Source organism: Heptranchias perlo, chromosome 5 (genome assembly GCF_035084215.1).
Source record: "Heptranchias perlo isolate sHepPer1 chromosome 5, sHepPer1.hap1, whole genome shotgun sequence".
Classification (NCBI taxonomy): domain Eukaryota; kingdom Metazoa; phylum Chordata; class Chondrichthyes; order Hexanchiformes; family Hexanchidae; genus Heptranchias; species Heptranchias perlo.
The window spans coordinates 24,638,541-24,666,050 of record NC_090329.1 but is presented as its reverse complement, the minus strand read 5'-3'; the positions used below and the strand labels follow the sequence as shown (position 1 = coordinate 24,666,050).

The following is a 27,510-nucleotide window of genomic DNA, read 5'->3' as shown; positions in this document are numbered from 1 at the left end:
TGCTGCTTCATTCTTGAAAGTATTCATGGGTAAGTATTTGTCCCATTAATGATGGCCCTGAGCTGAACACTGTGTGCAGACCACTTAAGTGATCAGAAACTGCAACCCAGCATGAATTTAATCAGACCCGTCCCTCACTTAATTGGCGTTTTCACAGCAGGTTCACTTACCCATATTTGACAGTGAAAGCTGAAAGTATTCTATCCATAAGTGTTCTGAAGTACATAACATTGCTTTCTCCTGATGTCAAACTGTGAATCACCTGAGTATTAAACCTCTTCACAAGTAAAAGCCTTGAACCTGATTACCCTTGAGATTTGAAAGTGCAGGTATTGAGGTGTGAAGTAAGTGGTGTGCCATTGAGTCCCAGTTTAAATTCCAGGCTCTTGTTGGTGATTGTTTTGTGGTCAAACATGTTTTTATTTTTATTTAACCCAAATACAAGCATTGCTCCCAAGAAGAGTTGTGATGTCCTTCCATCAGCTGCTCTTAATACATCTGAGAACTGAGTAATGGTTCTACTTGTTAACCTTGTCAGGAAAATGGGGAACGATTAGCTAGATTAGAGGCCATGCATTCCCAATGCCTGATCTTAGCTGACAGTCTGGGTTGTATACTCCGTGTTGCATGTAGATTGTTGTTGACATTGACCAGTTAACTACAACATTTCAGATATCTGGAAATACATCAGCAGAGGGATAGTCAGTGAATAAAAACTTTAATATTTCAGGCTGTTGATACCAATTACAAAGCGCTGTAATATTGCATGGAGAATAACAGGTCACGCAGCAGTTATAAGGTTGGAGTTTTAACGAGGGCTCCAGACGACGGCATCAGTTGCAAAAGTAAAATCGCAGTTGTTGCTGATTTGATCTCTGCATCTGAGATCAGATTACAACCTTGAACTCCTTCCTGCTATGTTGTTTCTCTGCTATAGATTATAGAATAATCTGTCAAATGGCTAAAGCTTTGTCTGCTCTATTTTTAAATGTATTTTCAACTGTGCTGCTACTTGTCAGCTGAGACATGGCTTCTGCAGTTTGTTGGGTAAAGTGATAAGCTGAGCTTGTGCACTGGAATGTTTATAGAAGGGAATTGAACTAGCTCACGATGTCATTGAGAAATCGATTGAAAAATAACTGATTTCAGAGAAAATAAATATCTGTCCTTTGTGGATTGTAGAATAAATGATGGCCACTGGTTTAGAGAAATTAACTATTCAGTGACATTGGGTAAATAACTAGCCAACATAAGTGTCTTGTAAAGAAAAAGAAAGAACTTGCATTTATATAGTGCCTTTTGTGACCTCCAGATGTTCCTAAGGGCTTCACAGCCAATGAAGTACTTTATGAAGCGTAGTCACCGTTGTAATGTAGGAAACGCGGCAGCCAATTCGTGCACAGCAAGCTCCCACAAACAGCAATGAGATATGACCAGATAATCTGTTTTAGGTATTGGTTGACAGATAAATATTGGCCGGGTCACTGGGGAGAACTACCCTGCTCTTCGTCGAATAGTGCCATGGGATCTTTTATATCTACCTGAGAGGGCAGACGGGGCCTCGGTTAGTAGTGTCTCATCCGAAAGACACCACCTCCGACATTGTAGTGCACCCTTAATACTGCACTGAAGTGTCAGCCTATGTATGTAACACATTGCTTACAGGGAAGTTTTGTTAAGTTGTCTTTTTGTGCAGTGTTAAGATATTTAATGTTACTGGTGTAGAGGCTAACTGACCTATTGTGAAACAGTCCTAAATGGGAAATACACAGATTAGTACAGATGAGTGAGACCATTTGGCCCATCCTTCCATAGGAACTTTGGATTCTCACCTCTCTTCACCTGCCCTTCCCCAACCATCGCAGCATCTAACTACCTTCACCACCCTACCCAGAGGACCATTCCAGGGCTTTCGTCACTCTGCAGAGAAGTGCTCACTGACATCAGACCTGAATTTACCTTTTACCAGTTTGTACCTGCAGTCGCAGTTTAACTTGAAATAGTATCTTGTGCACCTTTTTAAGGTGTACTCCCATTCAAGGTGGAAAAGTCCAAGGGGTAGATTTTAATTATTGGCCTGCCGGAAGCCCAGCCCGTTAGTGCTGTATTCCTCACAATGGTTCCCCTCACCTTCCTTCTTACAGGCTTTGTAGAGTTGGTCATGTTTCTTTAATTTCAACAGACAGGAGGTTTCATCCACTGTTGACTCGAGGTTCATTTTTCTAGTGCTAAAGGGCGATATAAAGTAGGTGTCTATAACAGAACACATTTAACTTTTGCTCTGCCGGCTCAGTTGATGACGTGACAGACTTCCGGAACCATGGGAGGGCGATCTTGTGGTCAGTTGCAATAGCATATACGAGATGATAGAAGGAAGTGACTGCGAGGGAAGAATCTTGCTGGCAGCCTGTGATAAAGGAAGGAGTGTGGATGGCGAAACACGTGGCATTGTAGAGCAATTCGAAATGCACAGTTCTCTCTGAATAAACCAAAAAAAATTATATTTCAAAATTTGGTGCAAAAAATCCTCAAAAATAAAATGCTGCTTTAAGATTAAATTCACATTCCGACTATAAACCAAGTAGTCGTCTTATTACCCCTTGTACCCTTTACACCTGGCTTGTTTCCCAGGTTTATATCGAAGTTCCCTAGAAGCACAAAATGTTACAGCACAGAAACGGGCCCTTCACCCCATCCAGTCTTAACTCGTGTATTTCTCCACACAAACCACCTGGTCTAATCCCACTCTCCTGCTCACCCCCATGTTGTTTAATATTCCTCTTTTTCAAGAAACTATCTAATTCCCTTTTAAAAGGATTTCTGGACTCTCCTTAGGCCCCTGTTTGTGGCAGAGAATTCCACATTCTGACTATTCTCTGTGTAAAGACATTTTTTCTAACTTCCCCTTTAATTCTTTTCTTGATCTTAAATTTGTTCCCCCTCATTAATGTTTTGCCAATCAATGGAACCAATCTATCACTATGTTTACCTTATCATTGCCCTTCATAATCTTGAACACCTCAATCAGGATCTTAACCTTCTCTGCTTTAGTGGAAAAAAATCCACCAACTTCGCAAGTCTCTTGTTATCACCGTAACTCCTCATTCCTGGCAACAGCTGGTTGAATCTACCCTGCACCTTTCCCATGTGCTTCCTATAGTGGAGTACCAAAACTGTGCACAATACTCCAACTGGAGCTCAAAATCTTGTACAAGTTCAACATCACCTCCTTGCTTAGCATCCTATTACTCTAGATACAAAACCAAGGATTCTGTATGAGGGCTAAAAGATTTTTTGCCATGTCAGTATTTAAATATTGTTTGTCATCTGAAGCTACCTAGGAAGAATGTAGGAACAGGAGAAGGCCATTCAGCGCCTCGAGCCTTTTCCGCCATTCAGTTAGATCATAGCTGATCTGCACCTCTTTCAAGCTTTACCATGAATTAAAATGACATTTCCAGAATGATTTATCGCAACTGTGCAGTGATTATATTGTATCAATGTAACAGAGTGCTGAAAATGGAAATTGGTTCTGGAATAGGTTCCTGCAGAATTTGAACAGTTTCACACTAATGTTATTCCCAGATACCATTTAGTGTCCAGTAAATTACACACTTGAATCTGTGAGTAACTATGTAAATGTGGAAGTGGGCACAAAGTGAAGGCTCACTACACCTCATTGGTTCTGGGCTGTACATTCATTCTGTGCACTGTTATTAATTAGCAGAAGTGAATTTACTTTTATTGTGAGCAATGAACTCATCACTTGCTTGGGTATGCCCTTATATTTTAGTTTTAGTTTTAGTTTGTTGCGTGCATTATGATGGTAGATGTCAGTGCTGGAGGATTCAATTTCAAGGACTAAGCATCAGTATTGAGCACTCCCAGGTCAGGTGTAGCACAGCCACATGCAAAGTAAAACTCCCTCCTCTGTCTCAGTTCCAAACTCAGAAGAGCGCCCTCAATGCGATATAGTTTTCTGTTTTCTACACTAACCGTGCTTGGGCCTGTCAGAATAGAATCATCCCTTCGTGCCGAATTAGGGCAGTTTTGTGCTGTAAGCCCATGACCACTCATAGATTGAGACTGCCTGAGCTCATTTCACACAGGACTGATGCAGCCAACAGACAGAGGAAACTTTTATCCCAACAGTCTCAGTGGGATTTGAAACCGATCCAGGAGGTGGAAGGCCAGTGTCTAACCCATTGTGCTACCCAGTTTCTCTTCCTTCCCCCCCACCCCCACTCCCAGCCCCTAATATACATACTGTACAGTCTGATTGCAGACACTGGCATGTATAATTTGGGCGGCTCCAAGTAACACCACAGGTTAAATCAGTGGAAAACGAAGAAATGCACATGCAGTAAAACTAGAAAACCCTATGAGAGTGGCCCGGATCAGAACAAGACTGAGATAGAAACACTGCAGTAAAAAGACTGAACAATATTGAAAGTTTCAGCAAGCCATTTGATCCTTGTGCACAAACAAACCCCATGCTGTTCCTGGCAGTCCATTTCTCAGTTCTACGTTATGCTCTTGTCTCCTCTGTCTGAGCCACTCCTCTGTCTCTAGCTCACCCTCTGGTAATACTGTCAGCCTGAACACCACTCTCATCCCCACTGATACTGAAAATTCAAACAGCCCTACAAAGAACAGTGCACATACTAACATAATTCTTTGTTAATTATAATTTTAGTGCAGTTTAATTTAGGATGTGGCCCTTAAATATAATTTCTGAAGCTGTCGGTATTGCACAATGCCCTGGGTCACACTATTTTTGACGGCTCAATCTTTTCTTGGGACGACTGCCTATCAAGTGTAAGTATGGTAACCATGGCAGCATCAGGCTCCGTGGTGATGAGTGAGGACTCCTTTATCTTGCTGGTATTACAGCAGCTGCTAGGTTATTTTTCAGATGCCACCTTTTCATGCAGCATGAGTCTGTCTGAAAGAGAAGCCAACCAGTCAGTTTCTGCTTAGCTGTACGTTTCTACTTCATAATCTATAAATGGCCATTTATCCAGCATTTCAACATTCCGTAATCTGCCAATTAGATCATTTTGTTTCTCTTCCCCCTCTGGAGCACAGACCTGAATGGAGAATTCAGAACATTAATCTTTTTGCCCCATTTATACTGTTGCCGTAGACAGGTCTTGTGATTGGCATGGCCGTTGCCAAAGTTAATGGTTCAATGTGCTTTGCTCCGATCCAAGCCAGTAATGAATCAAGCTGGTGTAAACAGCCTTTTGGAAATCTGTCATTTTCTGCCACATATGGGCATGCATTAGCTGGCAATGTAATCCCGCCCGGCACTGAATGTGGGCAGGGAACAGCAGGAAAGCTGCAGGTGTACCAAACTGACTTCATCCTTGCAGTGTCCTTTTGTCTGCTAGAATCCTGCTGACGACATTGGATAAAATGTTTTGTTTAAATGTGAAATCTCTTCAGCGCAGGACATAGTGAGCAATGCAATGGTAATCACACATAGAGAACGAACTGTAGACACACTTGCTCAGTACATAATGCAGTGAGATAGGTAAGGAACACACTAAGATATTTGAATTCACAGCACTTCAACATATACTTGCCTGCTTCCATTACAGTGAAGCTCTACAAGGTTATCTTTGCAGAACACCTACAGTGCGACACCAATTAAAATCTGTTTGGTTGGTTTTAAACCAGACATTTTTCAGCGAATCCCATGGGGCTTGACGTCTTTTTTTGAGGATGTTTAGTTCATCAAGCAAGTGAGCTGAAATATTTTCTTTATAACAGATGTGTTTGCTTAAATGTGAAACAAAAATTCAGGAAATTGAGTTTGCCACTTGCTTGGCTGCAGTTGTGGATTGCCCACATAGGGTCTGTAAACACATCCAAAGCATTGGTCCTAAATTCACGCTGGTTACTGAGGATTAAAATTAGGTGCGAGATTGTACAGGCAGTGCGTCAGTGTTACTCCCAGGCTATCAGCTATGGTCCTAACGTGCAATGTATCTTATCCTATAGAATATTCCTTTCAGAATTTTGAGTGAATAAAACCTATTTTCTTGAGACTTGCTGGAACCTTCATTATGGTTCTAACGATGTTTAAGTGTATACATTAAATAGGTAAAATAGCATTTGGATGTGGATACCTACTCACAACTGACCTTTTTGGTGTTTGAGACTAAGATATCCCTTTGTTTTCTTTAGAATTTCCTTGGCCACAGGCCACTTACAGCTGTGCGAGCAGCTGGGCAATCAGCTCCCTGGCCCTTCATCAATGCTGCAGTGTGCCAGATGTGCACGAAAGTGTTCTCAAGAATTGACTCTTGAGGCTGGTCTTTCTTCACACAATAGTATGACTAAGATTAGGAGCACGGTGGAGGGGAGAGGTTAAACTTGCATCTCACCACTGTCATAGTGTGGTCTTCCAGTATTTTATGCCACCACACTGCCTTCCATGTGGTATATCAACATGTATATTATATTTAAACTCTTGCATAGGGCACATACTTACTTTCCACAAACCCTCACTCCTGTTGATATGACTTTTGGTCACACTTTTTTATGTCAATGTTTCCCATTGTAATTTCCTATGTCAACATTTCCTGTTAAATTTTGGGGAAGAAGGGATTTGCAGATCAAGTTATCTGAATTTTACTTTTGATCTCGAAACATAAGAAAGGCATTGTTATTGCCTCAGTTTTTGATTAGATAGAGCCAAAGGAGCAGAATACTTTCAGGGGAGAAAGGGCATGCTTGGAGAAGTCCAATAGAACTCAGTTTAGCTCAAAGAAAAGCTTAGTAGATGTTTATTAAGCTAGCTCATGTTGTAAACGGTTCCCTCTCCCTTTCAAAACTGCTGTCATCACCCCTCCACAAAAAACCTACCCATGACCCCCCTGTCCTTGCAAAGTACTGTCCCATCTCCAACCTACCTTTCCTCTCCCAAACCCTTCAATGTGTTGTTGCCCCCAAAGTCCGGCCCATCTTACCTGCAACTCTGTTGAACCTCTCCAATCGTGGCCTGACTTATTGGGCAACCAGCAGTGGGGGTGGGGCAGTTGGAGGTAGGAGGCCAAGTGACGAAACCTCCCGGAATACGATCCAGAGTTGGCATTCCTAGATGTGCGAGAGTGGCAGATAAATTACACTGTAAATGTACGAGGCTTTGAAAATCTGGCTTATAGTCACTTACGTTTGAAAATGCTGAACAATAGGTCTAGGAGATGGCCTATATAAATCAACTATTCTGAATATAAATCAAAGTCCTTTATTTATTGCCACTGAGGCAGATATTGGGATAGATGTTTGTTATTTTGAAGGGTATGAATGTATGTGCAGGTGAATCGAATGGAAATTTGAGGAAGAGCAGTTGGCAGGCAGAACGGTGCTGTTCTGTGCATACAAGGCAAGGACTAGACCGTCTTAGTACAGTCACTTTACAGGCCATTTCTGAGTTTCAAAGATGATCACATTTCACCCTTCTGGGGATGGTGTGTATTATGAACAGCTTTGAAGATAGCAAATGAGCTCGGGTGCATTGACTCGAGTTATCTCCTTACGTATGTAAAAATGATTAGCGAGGGACAATTACTTAACAATGTGATTCTTTTTATCCAGTTAGTGACCAGGGGCTGTGAAACGACAGAAATGACTCTGAGAAGGAATGGCCTTGGACAGCTAGGATTCCATGTTAACTTTGAAGGTATCGTGGCAGATGTTGAGCCATTTGGCTTTGCATGGAAAGCTGGCCTGAGGCAAGGGAGTCGTCTAGTTGAGATCTGCAAAGTAGCCGTGGCAACCTTGACCCACGAGCAGATGATTGACCTTTTACGAACATCCGTGACAGTAAAAGTGGTGATTATTCAGCCACATGAAGATGGATCGCCAAGAAGGTAAAGAACGTGGTCCTTTTGTGACATGTTATCTAATGATTCATGATGTATGTCTTTTGACAGGTTCCTTGAAGGGGTTTAGTCTTGAGCTGAAGTGTCGAGAGTATCTTTATCCTGCTCATAGAATCATAGAAATTTATGGCACAGAAGGAGGCCGTTCGGCCCATCGTGTCTGTGCTGGCCGAAAAAGAGCCATCCAGCCTAATCCCACTTTCCAGCTCTTGGTCTGTAGCCTTGTAGGTTACATCCAAGTGCTTTTTAAATACCATGAGGGTTTCTGCCTCTACCACCCTTTCAGGCAGTGAGCTCCAGACCCCCACCATCCTCTGGGTGAAAAAAATTCTCCTCAACTCCCCTCTAATCCTTCTACCAATTATTTTAAATCTATGCCCCCTGGTTATTGACCTCTCTGCTAAGGGAAATAGGTCTTTCCTATCTACGCCCTTCATAGTTTTATACACCTCAATTAAATCGCCCCTCAGCATCCTCTGTTCCAAAGACAACATCTCCAGTCTATCCAATCTTTCCTCATAACTAAAATTCTCCAGTCCAGACAACATCCTCATAAATCACCTCTGTACACCCTCTTTCCTGTAATGTGACCAGAACTGTATGCAGTACTCTAGCTGTGGCCTATCTAGTGTTTTATACAGTTCCAGCATAACCTCCCTGCTCTTGTATTCTGTGCCTTGCTTAATAAAGGAAAGTATCCTGTATGCCTTCTTAACCACCTTATCTACTTGCCCTGCTTACCTTCAGGGATCTGTGGACATGCATTCCAAAGTCCCTCTGTTCCTCTACACCTCTCAGTATTCTACCATTTATTGTGTATTCTCTTGCCTTGTTTGCTCTCCCCAAACGCATTACACTTCTCTGGATTGAATTCCATTTGCCACTTTTGTGTCCACCTGACCAGTCCATTGATATCTTCCTGCAGTCTACAGCTTTCTTCCTCACTATCAACCACACGGCCAGTTTTTGTATCATCTGCAAACTTCTTAATCATGCCCCCTAAACTTAAATATTTGATATACACCACAAAAAGCAAGGGACCTAGTACTGAGCCTGCGGGACTCCACTGGAAAAAGCCTTCCAGTCACAAAAACACCCGTTGACCCATTGCTTCTTGTCACTGAGCCAATTTTGGATCCAACTATTCCTTGGATCCCATGGACTTGTACTTTTTTGACCGTTCTGCCATGTGGGACCTTACCAAAAGTCTTGCTAAAATCCACATGGACTACATCAAATGCGCTACCCTCATCGACCCTCCTTGTTACCTCCTCAAAAAATTCAGTCAAATTAGTCAGGCACGACCTTCCCTCAACAAATCCATGCTGACTGTCCTTGATTAATCCATGCCTTTCTAAATGACAATTAATACTGTCCCTCAGAATTTTTTCCAGTAAAAGCTGACTGGCCTGTAATTACTATCCCTTTCTCCCTTTTTAAACAATGGTACAACGTTAGCAGTCCTCCGGCACCAGGCCTATAGCCAGAGAGGATTGGAAAATGATGGTCAACGCCTCTGCTATTTCCTCCCTTGTTTCTCTTAATGGCCGGGGATACATTTCATCCGGGCCTGGTGATTTATCTAATATCAAGGATGCTAATCCCCCTAATATTTCCTCTCTCACTATGTTTATCCCATCCAATATTTCACACTTCTCCTTAACTACAACGTCTGCATCGCTTCCCCCTTTTTTGAAGACAGACGCAAAGTATTCATTAAGAACCATACCCACGTCTTCTGCCTCCACACACCGTTTACCTTTTTGGTCTCTAATCGGCCCTACTCTTTCCCTAGTTATCCTCTTGCTCTTTATGTATTTATAAAACACATTTGGTTTTCCTTGGTTTTACTTGCCAATATTTTTTCATGCCTTCTCATTGCTTTCCTAATTTCCTTTTTAATTTCACCCCTGCACTTTCTGTACTCTAGGCTTTCTGCAGTATTGAGCTCTCGGTATCTGACATAAGCTTTCCTTTTTTGCCTTATCCTATCCTGTATGCTGCTTGACATCCAGGGGACTCTAGATTTGGGTGTCCCATCTTTTTTCTTTGTGAGAACATATTTGCTCTGAAACCTCACTACTATCTCCTTCTTGAATGTCTCCCATTGCTCTGACACTGATTTATTTTCAAGTAGCTGTTTCCAGTCTACTTTTGCTAAATCACATCTCAGCTTAGTAAAATTGGCCTTTCCCAAGTTGAATTCCTCATAAACTGCAACAAGTTGCATTGATGTCATTGGCATCTGCCAGCAATAAATTTTATCCTGGTTTTAATACAGCATAACATTAAAAAAAATTAAGTGGCCAAATAAAACTGGGAAATGCTCTAAAACTTCCTGCTGTGGCAGTGCACATTACCCATGACTGGCATAATATTTATTTTAAAAGCAGGCCTTAAAAAAATACTGTGGTATTAACACCCCTGTAACAAAACCTGTTTAGTTTACAAAAGGCAGCAACTGGAAGGGAAGAAAGTGCCTACTTTTTGTGTTCAAAGTGAAGAATGAAGGTGCTTGTGAATCTCAGTTACTGCGTGCTGGCTTTGAAGAAAATGGTTGTAAAGGTGTTAAAATTGCTAGCTATTAGTTCACAGTTAAATAATATATTGAAGCTCGGCACAGTTTCTCCTGTATGAGTCAGTAATGTAAATACAGATTGTAAGAGCTTCTACAAGTATGTAAAAAGGAAGAGTGTGGCGAAAGTAAACATGGGTCCCTTAGAGGCTGAGACGGGAGAAATTATAATAGGGAATAAGGAAATGGCAGAGACGTTAAACAAATATTTTGTATCTGTCTTAGAATCATAGGTTACAGCACGGAAGGAGGCCATTCGCACCGGCTCTATGACCGAGCAATCCAGCTAGTCCTACTCCCCCGCCCTATCCCCGTAGCCCTGCGCATTTTTTTGTTTCAAGTACTTATCCAGTTCCCTTTTGAAGGCCATGATTGAATTTGCCTCTACCACTCCCTTGGGCAGTGCATTCCAGATCCCAACCACTCGCTGTGTAAAAAAAAGTTTTTCCTCATGTCACCTTTGGTTCTTTTGCCAATCACCTTAAATCTATGTCCTCTGGTTCTTGACCCTTCTGCCAATAGGAACAGTTTCTCTTTATCTACTCTGTCTAAACCCTTCATGATTTTTGAATACCTCATTCAAATCTCCTCTCAGCCTTCTCTGTTCCAAGGAGAACAATCCCAGCTTCTCCAGTATATCCACGTAATTTAAGTCCCTCATCCCTGGAATCATTCTAGTAAATCTCCTCTGCACCCTCTCTAAGGCCTTCACATCCTTGCTAAAGTGTGGTGCCCAGAACTGGACACAATACTCCAGTTGTGGTCGAATCAGTGTTTTATAAAAATTCATCATGACTTCCTTTGTACTCTATGCCTCTATTTATAAATGTAAACAATTTTACAACACCAAGTTATAGTCCAGCAATTTTATTTTAAATTCACAAGCTTTCGGAGGCTTCCTCCTTCCTCAGGTGAATGTTGTGTTTCCACAACATTCACCTGAGGAAGGAGGAAGCCTCCGAAAGCTTGTGAATTTAAAATAGAATTGCTGGACTATAACTTGGTGTTGTAAAATTGTTTACAATTGTCAACCCCAGTCCATCACAGGCATCTCCACATCTATTTATAAAGCCCAGGATCCTGTATTTTCTTCACTGTAGAAGACACAAAAAACATACCAGAAATAGTAGGGAACCATGGGGCAATGAGAGTGAGGAACTTAAAGTAATTAAGATTAGTAAAGAAAAAGTACTGGAGAAATTAATGGGACTAAAAGCTGACAAATCCCCTGGACCTAATGGCCTACATCCTAGGGTTCAAAAAGAAGTGGCTGCAGAGATAGTGGATGTATTGGTTGTGAACTTCCAAAATTCCCTAGATTCTAGAATGGTGCCAGTGAATTGGAAGGTAGCAAATGTAACCCCACTATTCAAGAAAGGAGGGAGAGAGAAAACAGGGAACTACAGGCCGGTTAGCCTGACAACAGTCATCGGGAAAATGCTAGAATCTATTATTAAGGAAGTGGTAACAGGGCACTTAGAAAATTATAATATCATTAGGCAGAGTCAAAATGGTTTTATAAAAGGGAAATCATGTTTGACAAATCTATTAAGAGTTTTTTGAGGATGTAACTAGCAGAGTAGATAAAGGGGAACCAGTGGATGTAGTATATTTGGATTTTCAAAATTCAATAAGGTGCCACACAAAAGGTTGTTACACAAGATAAGGGCCCATGGGGTTGGGGGTAATATGGATTGAGGATTGGTTAATGGATAGAAAACAGAGTAGGAATAAACTGGTCATTTTCAGGTTGGCAGGCTGTCACAAGTTGGGTGCTGCACGGATCAGTGCTTGGGCCTCAGCTATTTACAAGCAATATTAATGACTTAGATGAAGGCATGTGTAGTGCATCCAAGTTAAAATACAATGACGATACAAAGCTAGGTCGGAAAGTAAGCTGTGAGGAGGACACAACGGGCCCGATTTTAGCAGGGCTGCGGGTTCTCGGTGGATGGGCTAGCACGCGCCCGGTGAAATTAGTGGGTTTCCCGCGCGATCGTAGCAGGCAAACCACTAATTGGATCCACTTACCTGCTCCTCCGGGTTCCCCGCTGCTGATCTGCGCGTCGGGCGGGCTGCACGTGCGCAGTAAGATCTGTCAGCTGGAGGCGCTCTATTTAAAGGGGCAGTCCTCCACTGACAGATGCTGCAACCAATAGCAAAGATGACTGCATGGAGCAGCCCAGGGGGAAGGCTGCTCCCAGTTTAATGATGCCTCACCCCAGGTATCAATACATGGGGTGAGGAGGAGGGGGGAGGACAGAGATCTTCCACCCGGCGGGGGGGAGGAAGCGGCCTGCCTCTGCCACCAGGAAGGCCTGGCTCGAGGTGGCAGAGGGGGGGTCACCAGCACCACCAACATATCGCCCACCTGTACACAGTGCAGGAGGCGCTCCAATGACCTCAGTAGGTCAGCCACAGTGAGTACACGTAGTCCTTCCCCTACACTCCGTCTGCCACATCACTGCCCCCACCCCACATCTCCTTCGGCACTGCCAACACTACTCTGTAACATCACCCCATCCTCATCTTACCTGCACCTACTCACCTCGCCAGTACTCACCCCGCCACTACCACGCAACCCAATCCTCATACAATCTCATGGCTCTATCCCATACTCACCCTCTCGTGCATCTCTCTCACGGCCAGCCTCACTCAACCTGCCACCACCTGTGCTGCAGCCACAGGGCATGCATCACATATGTGCAGTAGGCAGCGTAAGGCAAACGTGTTGTGAGCATGAAGGGGATGCACAAGGGTGTTTGAGGGTTTGTCATGGTTGTTACTTATATTGAATTTCAGAACAACTCACATCACACATTATATTGGCACCACTACTGCCATGTCTTCACGAATCCTGTCCGGTTTGTGCAATAATGCCCGCTCCTGGGTATCACTATGAGGACCCACCACTGATGCCACCCATTGTGTCACTGCAGAGTGGGTGTAGGTGTATTTGCAGGGCTCTTCTGCGCAGACGACTGAGAGACATCGGCGATGTCCGCGGTTGCACCCTGGAAGTCTGCGGAGGAGAAGTTCGGGAGGGCAGTGGTGACTTTGACAGCGACAGGTAGGAAGATGGTGCACGGGCCAGCCAGGAGCAGCTCGGCATGAAAGAGGCTGCAGATGTCCACGGCTACATGTCGAGTGACTCTGAGCCTCCGTGTGCACTGCTGCTCAGAGAGGTCCAGGAGGCTGAGCCTCGGTCTGTGGTACCTGTGGCGAGGGTAGTGCCCTCCGCGACGCATCTCTCTCTGCGGTAGCCCTCCCTCCTGCTGTACAGGTGGATGTGTCACAGCACTCTGTTGTGGAGCTCCACGTGTCAGAGGTGGACGGCGTGGATGGCAAGGCTGGTGATGCTGTTCGCCCTCCGAGGAGGTCAGGAGGTCATGACTGCAGCTACGGCGGCCCCCATCCGCAAGATGTACATCTGAGGGGGTCCGCAAGGTAGGTACATGTCTCCGGACCCCGGGATAAGTGTGCAGGTTGGTGACTTTGACTGTCAGGAGGAGGGTGGTGGAGGCCAAACTTTGTCCCAAGTGACAGAGTGGTCTCCTGCAATGGGTGAGGGTCTGTCTTTCCCCCCCCCCCGCCAACCTGTCAAATGGACCTTTGCAGCTGCCACAAGCTGACAGCTGCAACACGTCCATTCGAGCTGGGAGTGTTTCCCCCAGTGTGGGAAACAGTCCCATGTTGTTCAAAAATCCCACCATAGTCCCTTAATCAGGTCAGTTAATGACCTGAAATACCTAACTAAATATTGTCAAGTGGCATCCTGCTGGCTTTAATTGCCTGCGGGATTCCCACCAGCGGGGGCTGCGCGCACACGCCGGCGCGTCAGCGGGGAACCCGGAAGTAGGCGGGATCCGGTCCCGCTCCTGGATTTCCCGATTTTCGGGGCCCCCCCGCCGAGAACGCACCCGATAGCGGGTGGTAAAATCGAACCCAAAGAGTCTGCAAAGGGATATAGACAGGTTAAGTGAGTGGGCAAGAAGGTGACAGATGGAGTATAATGTGGGTAAATGTGAAGTTATTTTCTCTGATAGGAAGAATAGAAAAACAGAATATTTTTTATATGGTGAGAAATTATTAAATGTTGGTGTTCAGAGAGATATGGGTATCCTTCTACACGAAGCAAAGAAAGTTAATATGCAGATACAGCAAGCAATTAGGAAGGCAAATGGTATGTTGGCCTTTATTGCAAGAGGGTTGGAGTATAAGAGTAAGGAAGTCTTGCTACAATTGTACAAGGGTATGGTGAGAGCACACCTGGAGTACTGTGTACAGTTTTGGCCTCCTTACCATGGAAGGATATACTTGCCTTAGAGGCGGTGCAACGAAGGTTCACTAGATTGATTCCTGGGATGAGAGGGTTGTCCTCTGAGGAGAGATTGAGTAAAATGGGCCTATGTTCTCCGGAGTTTAGAAGAATGAGAGGTGCTCTCATTGAAATGTACAAAATTCTTAGAGGGCTTGACACGGTAGATGCTGAGAGGCTGTTTCCCCTGGTTGGAGAGTCTAGAAGTAGGGGGCATAGCCTCAGGATAAGGGGTTGGCCATTTAGGACTGATGAGAAGGAATTTCTTCACTCAGGGTTGTGAATGTTTGGAATTCTCTACCCCAGAGGGCTGTGGATGCTCAGTCGTTGAGTATATTCAAGGCTGAGATCGATAGATTTTTGGACTGTAAGGGAATCGAGGGATATGGGGATCGGGTGGGAAAGTGGAGTTGAGGTTGAAGATCAGCCATGATCTTATTGAATGGGGGAGCAGGCTGGAGGGGCTGAATGGCCTACTCCTACTCCTAGTTCTTATGTTCTTATGTAAAATAAATAAAGCCCAATATCACATACGGCCCAATCAAATGACAAATAAGCAAGAGCTCATGGTTCAAGGTCCATCAGGATACCTGGCTAACACATATTGAGAACGCTAAACCATACACTGAACTGGAGAAATTGTGAATTCCTAGTTTACACAGGATAGTACAAAATCTGTAGAATATCGAGGGGGGAGGTGATATTGACGAACTTGTTAAAGGTCTGTGGTATAATTTCAGCCCCTAAGCCCTGTCGCACCTTTATCCAGACTGTTAATTTCCTGTTATACTGAAGTGTACCTTGTGGATTTTGACACTTTATTTCAGTTTCCCCGCCCTGCAATGATTTGGGAAATATAAAGCTTGCGTAGAAAAAACTTGCCCTACTTTAAGGAGATTAACACAAAAGTAACAAGTGAGCAGAAAATTGCTTCTCTTCTAATGGAACCTGCTGGATGCAGCAATCCCTTCTTTAAGCCTCTCGCCAGTCTTTGTAGCTGGCTTGTTTATTATTGTGCAAGAATTTTAACAAATTAAATCTTGTTTGGAGTGTCAGGATGGTTTTGTGCTGGTTTGTGATTTCAGAAACGGTCACTGCAAGCTGTGGCAGGCTATTGGGGCTGTGACGACAGGTGCAAGACATCATTTCCCTTCCTATTTGGTCATCAGTCAGCATAATTCAGTGATTCCCTCTAAACTAGTTCAGCAGTTTTTTACAAGTGGCCATCTGCTTCAAAAACCTGGTTAATTAATTTAAATTCCATGACTATTGCATGTGATGTGCTAAGCTTCAGCAAAATGGGTGAAGAACAGTCGAGTTAAGCTTTCTGAAATGCTCACTAATGTGCCATTCAGTAAGCATACGCTTGTTTTATTAATCAACCTTTGTTGTCTCCCAAATTAAAATGTTCCATGCATTGTAATATTTGTATTGCTGTTAGAAAGAAAATACTACCTTCCACAATTTGCCACTCAACAAGGTACTGCAAGAACAAGTGAGCCTTTAGCAGAAAGCAAGCTGCTTACTGCTGCAAATTGTTTTCGGGTCTATTAGAACAATAAGAATGAACAAATCTTGTTCTATCCAAATGACACTGAGGAACACGGAGATAAACAAGCAATTAAAAGGGCAGCCCATACCTGTACAAGCCTCCAACTTCTTTAAATAGCATGGGCATTCTGTTGCTCTCCTATGCAAATACATCGCTATTGTTTTTATACGTAGAGAAGGTGTTTGCACTTGTGGGGGAGACCAAAACTAGAGGTCATAAATATAAGATAGTCATTAATAAATCCAATAGGGAATTCAAGAGAAACTCCCTTATCGAGAGAGTGGTGAGAATGTGGCACTCGCCACCACAAGGAGTGGTTGAGGCGAATAGCATAGATGCATTTAGAGCAAGCTAGATAAGTACGTGAGGGAGAAAGGAATAGAAGGATATGTTGATAGGATGAGATAAAGAGGGGTGGGAGGAGGCTCATGTAGAGCATAAACACGGCATAGACCATTTGGGCCGAATGGCCTGTTTCTCTGCTGTACATTCAGTGTAATTCCATATAAAACTGCACATTTGGTATCCATGCAGCGTTTTCTTGGCTCCCGATCAATATCAAAAGTGTATGTGTCATAGTAACAAGACCAGCTAGAAGAGGTAGTTTGACGTGACACAAAAAGGAAGGTTAATGAGGACAGTAAGTGCACGCCATGCACAAGACTTTCAATATATTATAGATAGTGAGTAGATATGATATAAAGTACCATGTCTATTTCATGAGTATATACGGTTGCTCAGGCTGGAGAAGGTTTGAAAGTGGAGCACCCCGTGGTCACTTCTGGATCATGCTGCTGATCTCAGTGTATGTATGGATGATTTGCGCTGGAGTATCTGATACAGAGTCTCAAATTGCAGGAGACGCAAAATAAAACAGTAAGGAGGACTGTAAAAGACTTCAAGAAAACGCTGCATGGATATCAAATGTGCAGTTTTATATGGAATTACACTGAATGTACAGCAGAGAAAGGTTGCTGGAATGGGCATTTAATGTTGATAAGTGTAAGGTAATAGATTTTGGAAGAAAGAAACAAGGAATGGGAGTGTACACTCAATAGAAAAAAACTGAGGAGTGTGTTTGAACATAGACCTGGGGGTTCAAATATATAATTCCCTGAAAGTGAATGCAGGTTGATATTCATTAAAAAAAAAGACCAACCGCATTTTGGATTTTCTAAATAGGGTCATAAAGTACAAGAGTAAAGTAATGATGAATTTGTACAAAATTTGTTTGGTTAGACCACAGTACTGGGTGCAGTTTTGGGTGGCCCATTAAAGTCACTGAGAATGCACAATGTCCATTCATCAGGATGATGCCAGGGCTGGGAAACCCTAGTTATGAAGAGATGCTTGAGATGTCTGGCCTTTTACCATTGGGGCAGAGAGGGCTAAGGGGAGATTTAATAAAGGTTTTTAAAATTCTGAAGAGTTTTGATAATGAATGGGGAAAGACTAGTTCCTTGGATTGGGGAGTCATTGATGAGGGGTCATCAATTTAAAATTGTCACTAAAAGAGTGAGGAGAGTTAGCAGAATTTTTCTTTACACAGAGGCTTGTTGAAGCATGGCATGCTTTGCCACAGAAAGTGGTTAAGGCAGAGACCATTGCTTCTTTTAAAGGAATATACTTGAAGCAGAGAAATACACAAGGCTATGGGGAGAGCATGGAGCAGTGGGATTAGTTTTGGATTGCTCTAGCAAAGAGCTAGCATAGACACGAAGGGAAGAATGGCCTCTTTCCATGCTATAAACTTCTATAGTGATGTCTCAAACTGCAGAACTTCACTCCAACATCCATGAACTGACAGTACTGTTCAGTTGCCAGAATTAGTTTCCTTTCACTAGTCTTTTAGTGTGGGAATTTTAAATCTTAGAATGGCTAAACCACCAATAAAATAGCATGAACAGCTATGTTTTCTATAATTCAAGGTTGTTGCTGCTACCAATTGTGTCTGTAACTTGTTTGTAAAGAAGTGACAAATATATAGTGTGTGGAACTTTGACAGTTGTGTTATAAAGTCCATACATGGGTATTAGGGAAACCAAGGAGGCTTGCAAGGTTATTAGAAGTGGGTTTTGTTAAATAATAAACAACATGAGATCATTACCTGCAGAGGTATCCATTGTGAGTTCTACATGCTCAGTCACATTATCTGTGTGATGAATTAAAAATGACCTCTTTCCAACATGAATTTTGTGAGGCAACTGTTATTCCTGAAAATGGTAACTTAATAAGGAACTGGCGATTGTTAGTAAGATTAGAGCCTTCTGATGAGGGTATTGTGTGCCGTTGAGTAGGAGTTATCCAGAAAGTAAAGGAAAAAGCTGATCATTTAATTTTAAAAAATGATATTGTAGTAACCTTAAAGCAGACAAAGATTGTGCAAAACTGTGTATGCTGTTTGTTAATTTCTCCCCCCGTTACTGCAGGTGCCAGGGATTGAAAGAGAAAGGGGAACGTGACCAGCAGTCCTATGTGTTATTAGATCCCTAAGGGCTTGGGCACATTGTTCATGAAACCTGTTAGTCGTTGGATCCTTTGCACATTGCTTGGAGCAGGTCTTGACTATGTTTCTTTGTGGACTGGTATTTCTATGGTTTTTTTTCCACAGTGTGTATCCTGTTAATTTTAGTCAGTATATGGAGTGGGAGGTGGGTTCTCATTCCTGATCCTTCACGATTTGTTCCAGATCAGGAATGAGAACCCACCCCCCCACTCCATATATTGACTAAAATTAACAGGATACACACTTGCAGGCTGTGGTTTCCTCACCTGTGCCAATTCAAGCCCCCTCCATTCTCCCGACTTGACTCCCCGCTTCCTGTCTCAGCCACACATGCTGCAGCACCTCTAACATCCCCAACCCATTAACCAACTTACACCTTGACGGGCACATTGGACTTCGAGAAAGGTTATATGTAGAAATGACAGTGAAGGAACATCTATGAAATATGGAAGAGAGAAGGGAGGAGAAAGGGTGTGAGAAGTCATGAGAGAGTGGTGGGAAAAAAAAACAAAGGTTGGGTGAGGAACAAAGGTAGGGGATGGGGCACAAATAGAACTAGAAGAAGCACAGAAACTGGTACAAGAAAAGAGAAACAATTTTATTCTCCGTGAGCAACAGTATGGTAGATCAGCTAGTATACTTTCAAACTGGTAGTGGTCTTAGAAAAAGTATGGGGAAAAGAAGGGAAGTGTTAGTATTGAGGATATTAAAGCACCCAAAGTAAACAAGGCCAGATAACCTTTTTTTATATTTCCATGATCTTTGTCAATGATTTGATTTTTAAATATAATAATCTATATAATGGTTTTTTGTCTTCAGTGCGTGCCCTTGCTGTAGCGTCTGTGGTGACTATCAAATACGTTACTTCTTCCTCATAGGTTATATTTTCTTCTAATTTTCCACTATAATTTTTCATAAAACCTTTCTCCCCTATCCAAAAATGTTCTGTCTAATCACATCACAACAAAAAATTATGCAAGATTCAGCCAAGCATTTTTGTCTAGTTTTAGTTTGGCAGTGGTTCCTTTAATCGTGTCATTGTATATAAGGTTAAAAACCAGCTGCACTCACAATTCACATCATAGCCTAATTCAATACAAATTTTGCAAGAACTACTGTTCACTTGTCTCTGGGTTGTTACATCAAAACTACAGCACAGAAACTGGCCATTCAATCCAAATGGTTTATGCTGGCGTTTATGCTCCACATGAGCCACACAAGTGTTGTCTTGAAAGAGGAGCGAAGCCATATAATTCAAAGCAAACTACTGTGTGATTTGTTCAGTCATATTTCAACTATCTGCTCCTTTTGCATGTGACTGACAGTTATTCAAATCCACAAACATCATTTTATTGGCCAGGACTGTCCAAATTGGAGAGTCTGCCTGAAACTTTCTGAAGAGACTAGGCCAGGCCAGGCAGCTCCCATGGTTAGTAAGAATATAAGAAAATAGTAACTACTTGTATAATAGTTAATTATAAAATATGGTATATTTGCGAACCATTTATTATTTTCTTTATTCGAGGTGTTACATTAGTCTAACATCTAATGTATTAATCTTACATCTGAATATTCAGTGAAACCTGCACAAACGGACATCCCCAAAAGGGTCACTTATTAACAGTCCCAAATAACTTGCATTGTAACACATAGTCTGCACCTTGAAACCACAGGCACTCGCAAGTTACGAACTACGGTCAGCCTTCAACGCACCAAGTCCGTTTACAACTTAAAATATGGGACATGCAGGTCAGCGCAAGTTGGTTGCGGGTGAATGAAACGGCTTTTGTGGAATGGGGAGCTCTTTACTCAGCATCCATAGCAGCAGAGGAATCGTTCCGCCCCAGGGACTGAGTGCTTGCGCGGCTCCGCCCCAGGGACTGAGCGCTTGCGCGGCTCCGCCCCAGGGACTGAGCGCTTGCGCGGCTCCGCCCCAGGGACTGAGCGCTTGCGCGGCTCCGCCCCAGGGACTGAGCGCTTGCGCGGCTCCGCCCCAGGGACTGAGCGCTTGCGCGGCTCCGCCCCAGGGACTGAGCGCTTGCGCGGCTCCGCCCCAGGGACTGAGCGCTTGCGCGGCTCCGTCTTAGGGATAGGGCAGTTTCTCTGCTGCTATGGATGCTGGGTAAAGAACTCCCCATTCGACAAACCAGGAACTGCATCGGGCAACAACACATCTCAGTCCATCAGTACATCAAATACTGATGAGCTGCTAACAGCCCCCACCCAATCCGCAGCACTTCAAACATTAGCAGCTGCAGCACACAGAGGGAGGGCGTCCCGGTCAGGGGTCTGCAGGACATTAATCCTCCCGGTTTGGCTGGGATCTCCCAGGCACTCCTGCCCTACAACAGCCACCTCACCCTGTGCAGGCTGCCAACATAGCAGATCCTGGGATCACAACATTCTTCCCTCGATGGAAAAGGATCCCGGGATGGCAAAGAACTGAGAAACCCAACAAACAGAAAATGAACTGAAATCACATCCTGCAGGCAGGGCTCCAGAATTAGGCACGATCCCAAGTGAGGGTGAAAAAAAGGAGCATTGCAGGAGATACAGCCAATCCCGGGATATTTGGTTCATCCGGTTTACTGTACGTACAATGACCATTTTGAAAATAAGATAACCTGCAAATAAAGGACACTTGATGCAAGTCCCTTAGGTGTCCCTAATTCACAGGTTTCACTGTATTCCCAATTTACAACCCTTACTTCCTGTTGTCCCATTCTTTGGTCACACTTTTGTGCTTACCCTTCCAATTGTAAACTGTTATGCCTGCTTTTCCCATTTGTTTACCCCATGTCAACTCGCAGCTTCTCGGTTTGTTGATGAACCAATTGAATCACTCAAAATACTTTTTCAAAAAATTATCGTCTATCATTTTTTTGTCATTAACTGAAATTTATCATGTCCAAAACAAGATTTTAAAAAAATACATATTTGACAGTAACCTGATTAAATGCATTCATTGAATTGTCTTTAAATGGCTTCATTTTACCTCAATAGTTAAGAGAGAGCTTTGAATCGCATCTGTGCATCCTGAGCTGCTTCAGTTTGCAGAATCATGCAATCAATGCAAATATTCATATGATTTGAAGTTCAATAACTTGTTTTATTACGATTTCCTAGTTTATAAATTGTGTGAATTTACCTTCTTTGAGAAAATAAAACACGGTACTGAGTGTCCTTTAAATAATCGTTGCTCTGACCCAGCTGCACTGTCCCATCAACTGGAAATAGTCCTCCTACATTGGTGACAGTTCTTGAGGTTATTGCTGTGCTTGGAAAAGATGCAAAATAAGTAGCTGGGGTTTTAAAAAAAAATGTTCCCTTGACCTCCCTTGGTTTAGAACTTGCCCTTAGATTTATGATCTTGTTTTTTCTCTTGTCCTTTCTGGATGTCTGTGTATGTGTCTGCTGCCCACAGTCTCAGTGATTCCAACTGCAGTTGCTGTGAGACATTTATCCTTGGCAATGCTGTATGCAAGACGGAATCAAAGGGTTGCCTTTGGTTACACAGAGAATTTAAAACTATTTCATTAGTCAACTGATTGTGGAAGGAAGCAGTTGTTGTGTTCAGAAAAATACAAAATCTGAAAGGGAATTATGAGTAGTGCTGTGTACCTAAGGGAAAAAGAAAAGTAAACCATGTAGCTCAATTCATTTTACATCTGTTTGTATATGCAGGCTACAAAGTTAAATATAGTGTTTATTCTTTCCAGTTACAGTTGTACAAGAATAATGCTTTGTTTTCCCAAGGGAAGTGCAGGGTATAGAACATCGGTACAGTGTCAAAGCAGAGTGTTTAGCTGTGAGCTAGTATTTAGTGGACTCTCTTTGAATACTCATTTAAATTCATGGGAATCTACAACACGGTGAGCATTTTTATTGCACTCCTGTCAAATTGGGACGGTTAACCCATTGCAGTCGCAGAAGCAAAACTCCCCATTGAGGTAAATGAGGTAAATCTCCCAAATGGGATAGACCGATCAGGACACTGTTAAATACACGATGAATTATAAACACGTCAACCATTAGAGCTAAATAATGATCTAGTAGCAAAACATTTGCTAAATGAATGTACATAGAAGGGATTTAGTTAATATTGTGCGTGAATTGATCCCAGTAACTGAGACGCAATCCTGTCTTACACGACTTCAGTTGCTGGCCCTCTTGATGTGTTCCTCTCGTCCAAAGAAAGGACTCAGTTGCCTGTTCAAATAGATGTGAAAGATTCAATGGCGCTATTGGAAGAAGAGCAGGGGAATTCTCCCTGGTGCCTTGGCTGATATTTATCCCTCAACCAACATGACAAAACAGATTAAATGGTCATTCATCTCATTGTTGTTTGTGGGAGCTTGTTGTGTGCAAATTGGCTGCCGCATTTCCTACAAAACAACAGTGACTACGCTTCAAAAGTAACTAATTGGCTGCAAAGCATTTTGGACTATCCTGAGGATGTGAAGAGGTGTTATATAAATGCAAGCTCTCTGCTCCTTTAAAAGCATTAAGGAGGAGTTTTTTTCCCACACAAAGGGTAATTAGAATGTGGAATACATTGCCGCAAGTGGCTACTGAAGCAGATTAGACCATGGTATTTAAGAGGGAATTAAACACTTGGAGGAAAAATAGTAATGTGTGGGAAAGGAACAGGGAAGTATGATTCGAGTAATTGGCTCTGATGTGGAGCTTGTAACATCACAGGCATGAAAGGCCAAATGGCCTCCTTCTGCACTGAAACATTGATGATGGCCAAATCTTTACAATCATTAAAAGTAACACTGGCAGTCTGGAAAGACCTCCATTGAATGAATAAATTCATTGAGCAGAGGGCATGGGGAAATCAATAAATCAATGGAGAAGCAGGCATCAGTGAATTAAATTCGTAGAATAGTGGGCACCAACAAATTAATACATTAACAGGGAGGAGTAAATTAGTAGAGAAATGGCCACGGGGCAAACTAATGAATGGATAAATTAAGAGAGAAGTACAGGAACCATCAAATTAATAAAGAAATACTGCAGCAGGCAGGACTAAATTAATAGAGCAGTGTCCACAGGGCACACCAGCAAATGAATAGGAAAACTGCCTCTTACGAATAAGAGGCAGTTATTCTGTATGTTTGTGGTAATCCTGCTTTCAAAAGTGAACTGGATAAGTACTTGAAAAGAAAAAAATGTGCAGGGCTACGGGGATAGGGCAGGGGAGTGGGACTAGCTGGATTGCTCGTGCATAGAGCCGGTGTGGACTCGATGGGCCGAATGGCTCCTTCCGTGCTGTAACCTTTCAATGATTCTATGGTGGCAAAGTTATGAGGGTAGGCAGGAAAATAGAGCCGCAGGGACGGTAAACAGTTATGGTAAAATGGGCCATGGGGAGAGGGAACAGGACGGTGGCTCTGGCAAGGCCTCATTTATTGCCTATTCCTTGTTGCCCTGAGAAGGTGGTGGTGGGCCGCCTGCTTGTCATGGTGCGCCCACAGTGGGGCTAGGTGGGGAATTGCAAGATAATCATCCAGTGACAATGAAGGAATGGTGATATGTGTCTCTAAGTCAGGATGGTGTTTGAGTTGGAGGTGATAGTGTCATCATGACCTTGCTGCTGTTTTCCTTGGAAGTAGAGGCTACGAGATGATGTCAAAGTAATCTTGGTCAGTAGTCTGCAGTGAATCCTGTAGATTGGACATACTGCAGCCACAGTGCACTGCTGGTGGAGGGTATGGATATTGAGTCCAATGGTAGGGGCGCTGATCAGACAGATTGTTCTGTCCCGAATGGTGTTAAACTAACTTGGGTGTTGTTGCAGCTGCACCCATCCAGGTGAATGGTGAGTATTCCATCACGCTCCTGATTTGAGCCTCATAGATGATGAAGAGGCTTTGAAGGGTCAGGAGGTGAGCCTCTCATCGCAGGATACCCAGCCCCTGCTGTGCTCTTGTAGCCATAGTCTTGAGGTGGCTGGTCCAGTAAATGTTTGGTTTCAAAATTCAACTTTTAAAAAAAAATCAAATTAGAATGAGGAAAGGGGCATAATTCCATAACAGGGGGAAAAAGTTCATGCAAAGAGTGACACCAGGAAGTAAGGTTTTGAAGTGCGTGAAGACGCAAGATTTTTGGTAAGATATAGATTAGTGTCTTTCGTTTGAGTTATGCCTCGTAAGTTATCTGCACACTATTCATTGTTCCATCTAGTATTGGAGGTTCTGTTATAACTTGTGCTGCCACAGAAAATACAAAATGTGCCTCAAGTGTCTGACTGTACCAGGCTTTCTTCCACTGACCAGCAGGATTCTCCTCGTGTGCAATGGGTTTTACTCATATAAAAGAAGTGCCATGACTTATAATCACCAGTAAGATGATCTGGTCAGGCAGGATTTGATCTTTTAACTTAATCAGTCATATTCATTTAATTTCAAATAACCATCTTTGTTTTTTTTTTAAAAGAGAGTACAGTTTTATATTATGCTGAGTTCCAGTGTATCTGTGTAGCCAAGACTCCCGCCTCTCCACCCTTCCCATTAGCCGAGCCCTCCTATAGAAGTAAACATCTTCTGTGTATCTTCCAGCACACAGATAGCCAGCCCCACTATCTGCTCCGCACTGTACTTTGCTGCCTGTGGTCAGCTGGGAGAATGACCAGGGAGCTTTCAATCATTTTGTTCAAAAGCAGGCATAAGCTTTTGTTCTTCATCTCCTCAAACCATCATCATAATCGATGTATTTTATTTTCAGTAATGCATGCATTATAGCCTTCTAATAAATGAGCCCTCAAAGCATTTGTGTAAGGCTTCACATCGAAGGTCTGAACTCATTTTATTTCCTTAAGGCAAAACAGCTGCTGTGTCAATGTGTGTGCCAACTGCCATGTCTCTGGTTTAGATCAGATAAATTGCACAGGATAAGGGAGAAACCCATCCAGTTTGCTGATTTATCTTGAAACTGAACTATTCTAAATTAAACACTATTGTATAGAGCCATTTCAACAAGATTACAGGGATTCTGAGCTGATCAGGTAATTACATTGTTTAAATATATTTTGTATGCCTTGTTTTCCAGTTCAGTAAATGTTAACCATGTAACATGGTCAAAAACCCATTGTTGACAACCGTTAGTTCAGAAATGTGGCACAATTCATGTTTTCCTTCAGGCATACATGAATCAAAAATTATAGAATTCCTGTTTCAATCATGCCTAACATGAATCTTATTATAAAATATTATAAAATAAAAACTCAAATCCTATCCAAACCTCAAAATGTCTACATTACCGGACAGATGTTTCACTAGCAGCGTTCTAAAACCCAGTGCTGACTGTGGGTAGTCACTGAGGGATCTCTGCTTAAAGCAAGGTGACCTGGTCAGTCCATTATGACAGCATTGTTTATTAAAATAGACTCTTAAAAAACCACTAAAGTCAGAGGGAAAAAGTTCTATTTTAAAATTGGAAAATTTCTTTTAAAAACTTAAGCCCTGAAATTCTTGGACCTGCGAGGCTGGAGTAGAAAGGGGCGTTTTTTGCAGTGGGAGCCAGTTCCTCCTCTTGTGCCCACCCCATTCCATCCTGACATAATTTCCACATTCACCTGAGGAAGGAGGAAGCCTCCGAAAGCTTGTGAATTTCAAATACAATTGCTGGACTATAACTTGGTGTTGTAAAATTGTTTACAATTGTCAACCCCAGTCCATCACCGGCATCTCCACATCATGATGGTCTTGAGGGAAGTGGCAGTAGGGATTGTGGATGCTTTGGTGATAGTTTTCCAAAATTCCCTGGACTCAGGAGAGGTCCCGGCAGATTGGAAAACTGCTAATGTAACACCGTTATTTAAAAAGGGTAGTAGGCAGAAGGCTGGAAATTATAGGCCAGTTAGCTTAACATCTGTGGTGGGTAAAATTTTGGAGTCTATTATTAAGGAGACAGTAACGGAACATTTAGATAAGCATAATTTAATAGGACAAAGTCAGCATGGCTTTATGAAGGGGAAGTCATGTCTGACAAATTTGCTTGAGTTCTTCGAGGATATAACGTATAGGGTGGATAAAGGGGAACCAGTGGACATAGTGTATTTAGACTTCCAGAAGGCATTCGACAAGGTGCCACATAAAAGATTATTACTTAAGATAAAAAATCACGGGATTGGGGGTAATATTCTGGCATGGGTGGAGGATTGGTTATCGAACAGGAAGCAGAGAGTTGGGATAAATGGTTCATTTTCGGACTGGCAACCAGTAACCAGTGGTGTTCCACAGGGGTCGGTGCTGGGTCCCCAACTCTTTACAATCTATATTAACGATTTGGAGGAGGTGACCGAGTGCAACATATCAAAATTTGCAGATGATACAAAGATGGGAGGGAAAGTAGAGAGTGAGGAGGACATAAAAAACCTGCAAGGGGATATAGACAGGCTGGGTGAGTGGGCGGAGATTTGGCAGATGCAATATAATATTGGAAAATGTGAGGTTATGCACTTTGGCAGGAAAAATCAGAGAGCAAGTTATTTTCTTAATGGCGAGAGACTGGAAAGTACTGCAGTACAAAGGGATCTGGGGGTCCTCGTGCAAGAAAATCAAAAAGTTGGTATGCAGGTGCAGCAGGTGATCAAGAAAGCCAACGGAATGTTGGCTTTTATTGCTAGGGGGATAGAATATAAAAACAAGGAGGTATTGCTGC

At 42.8% G+C, this 27,510-nt stretch overlaps 1 protein-coding gene and 1 long non-coding RNA gene across 6 annotated transcripts in view; one reads left to right on the top strand and one right to left on the bottom strand.

Annotated features, from left to right (window-relative positions):
• The window catches only part of sipa1l2 (signal induced proliferation associated 1 like 2), a 393,092-nt gene that overhangs the window by 230,754 nt on the left and 134,828 nt on the right, over positions 1-27,510 (top strand). For all 5 annotated transcript variants that reach the window (XM_067984149.1, XM_067984146.1, XM_067984148.1 and 2 more), the window contains exon 9: positions 7,606-7,880. In XM_067984149.1, the coding sequence (XP_067840250.1) occupies positions 7,606-7,880 (275 nt within the window). The remainder of the gene's footprint in view (positions 1-7,605; positions 7,881-27,510) is intronic.
• LOC137321654 (uncharacterized) overlaps positions 735-27,510 on the bottom strand; it is a 94,536-nt gene continuing 67,760 nt past the window's right edge. Inside the window, exons 2-3 of the long non-coding RNA XR_010962875.1 lie at positions 6,978-7,104; positions 735-2,479 (exon numbers count right to left, since the gene is read on the bottom strand). This is a non-coding gene — a long non-coding RNA (uncharacterized lncRNA). The remainder of the gene's footprint in view (positions 2,480-6,977; positions 7,105-27,510) is intronic.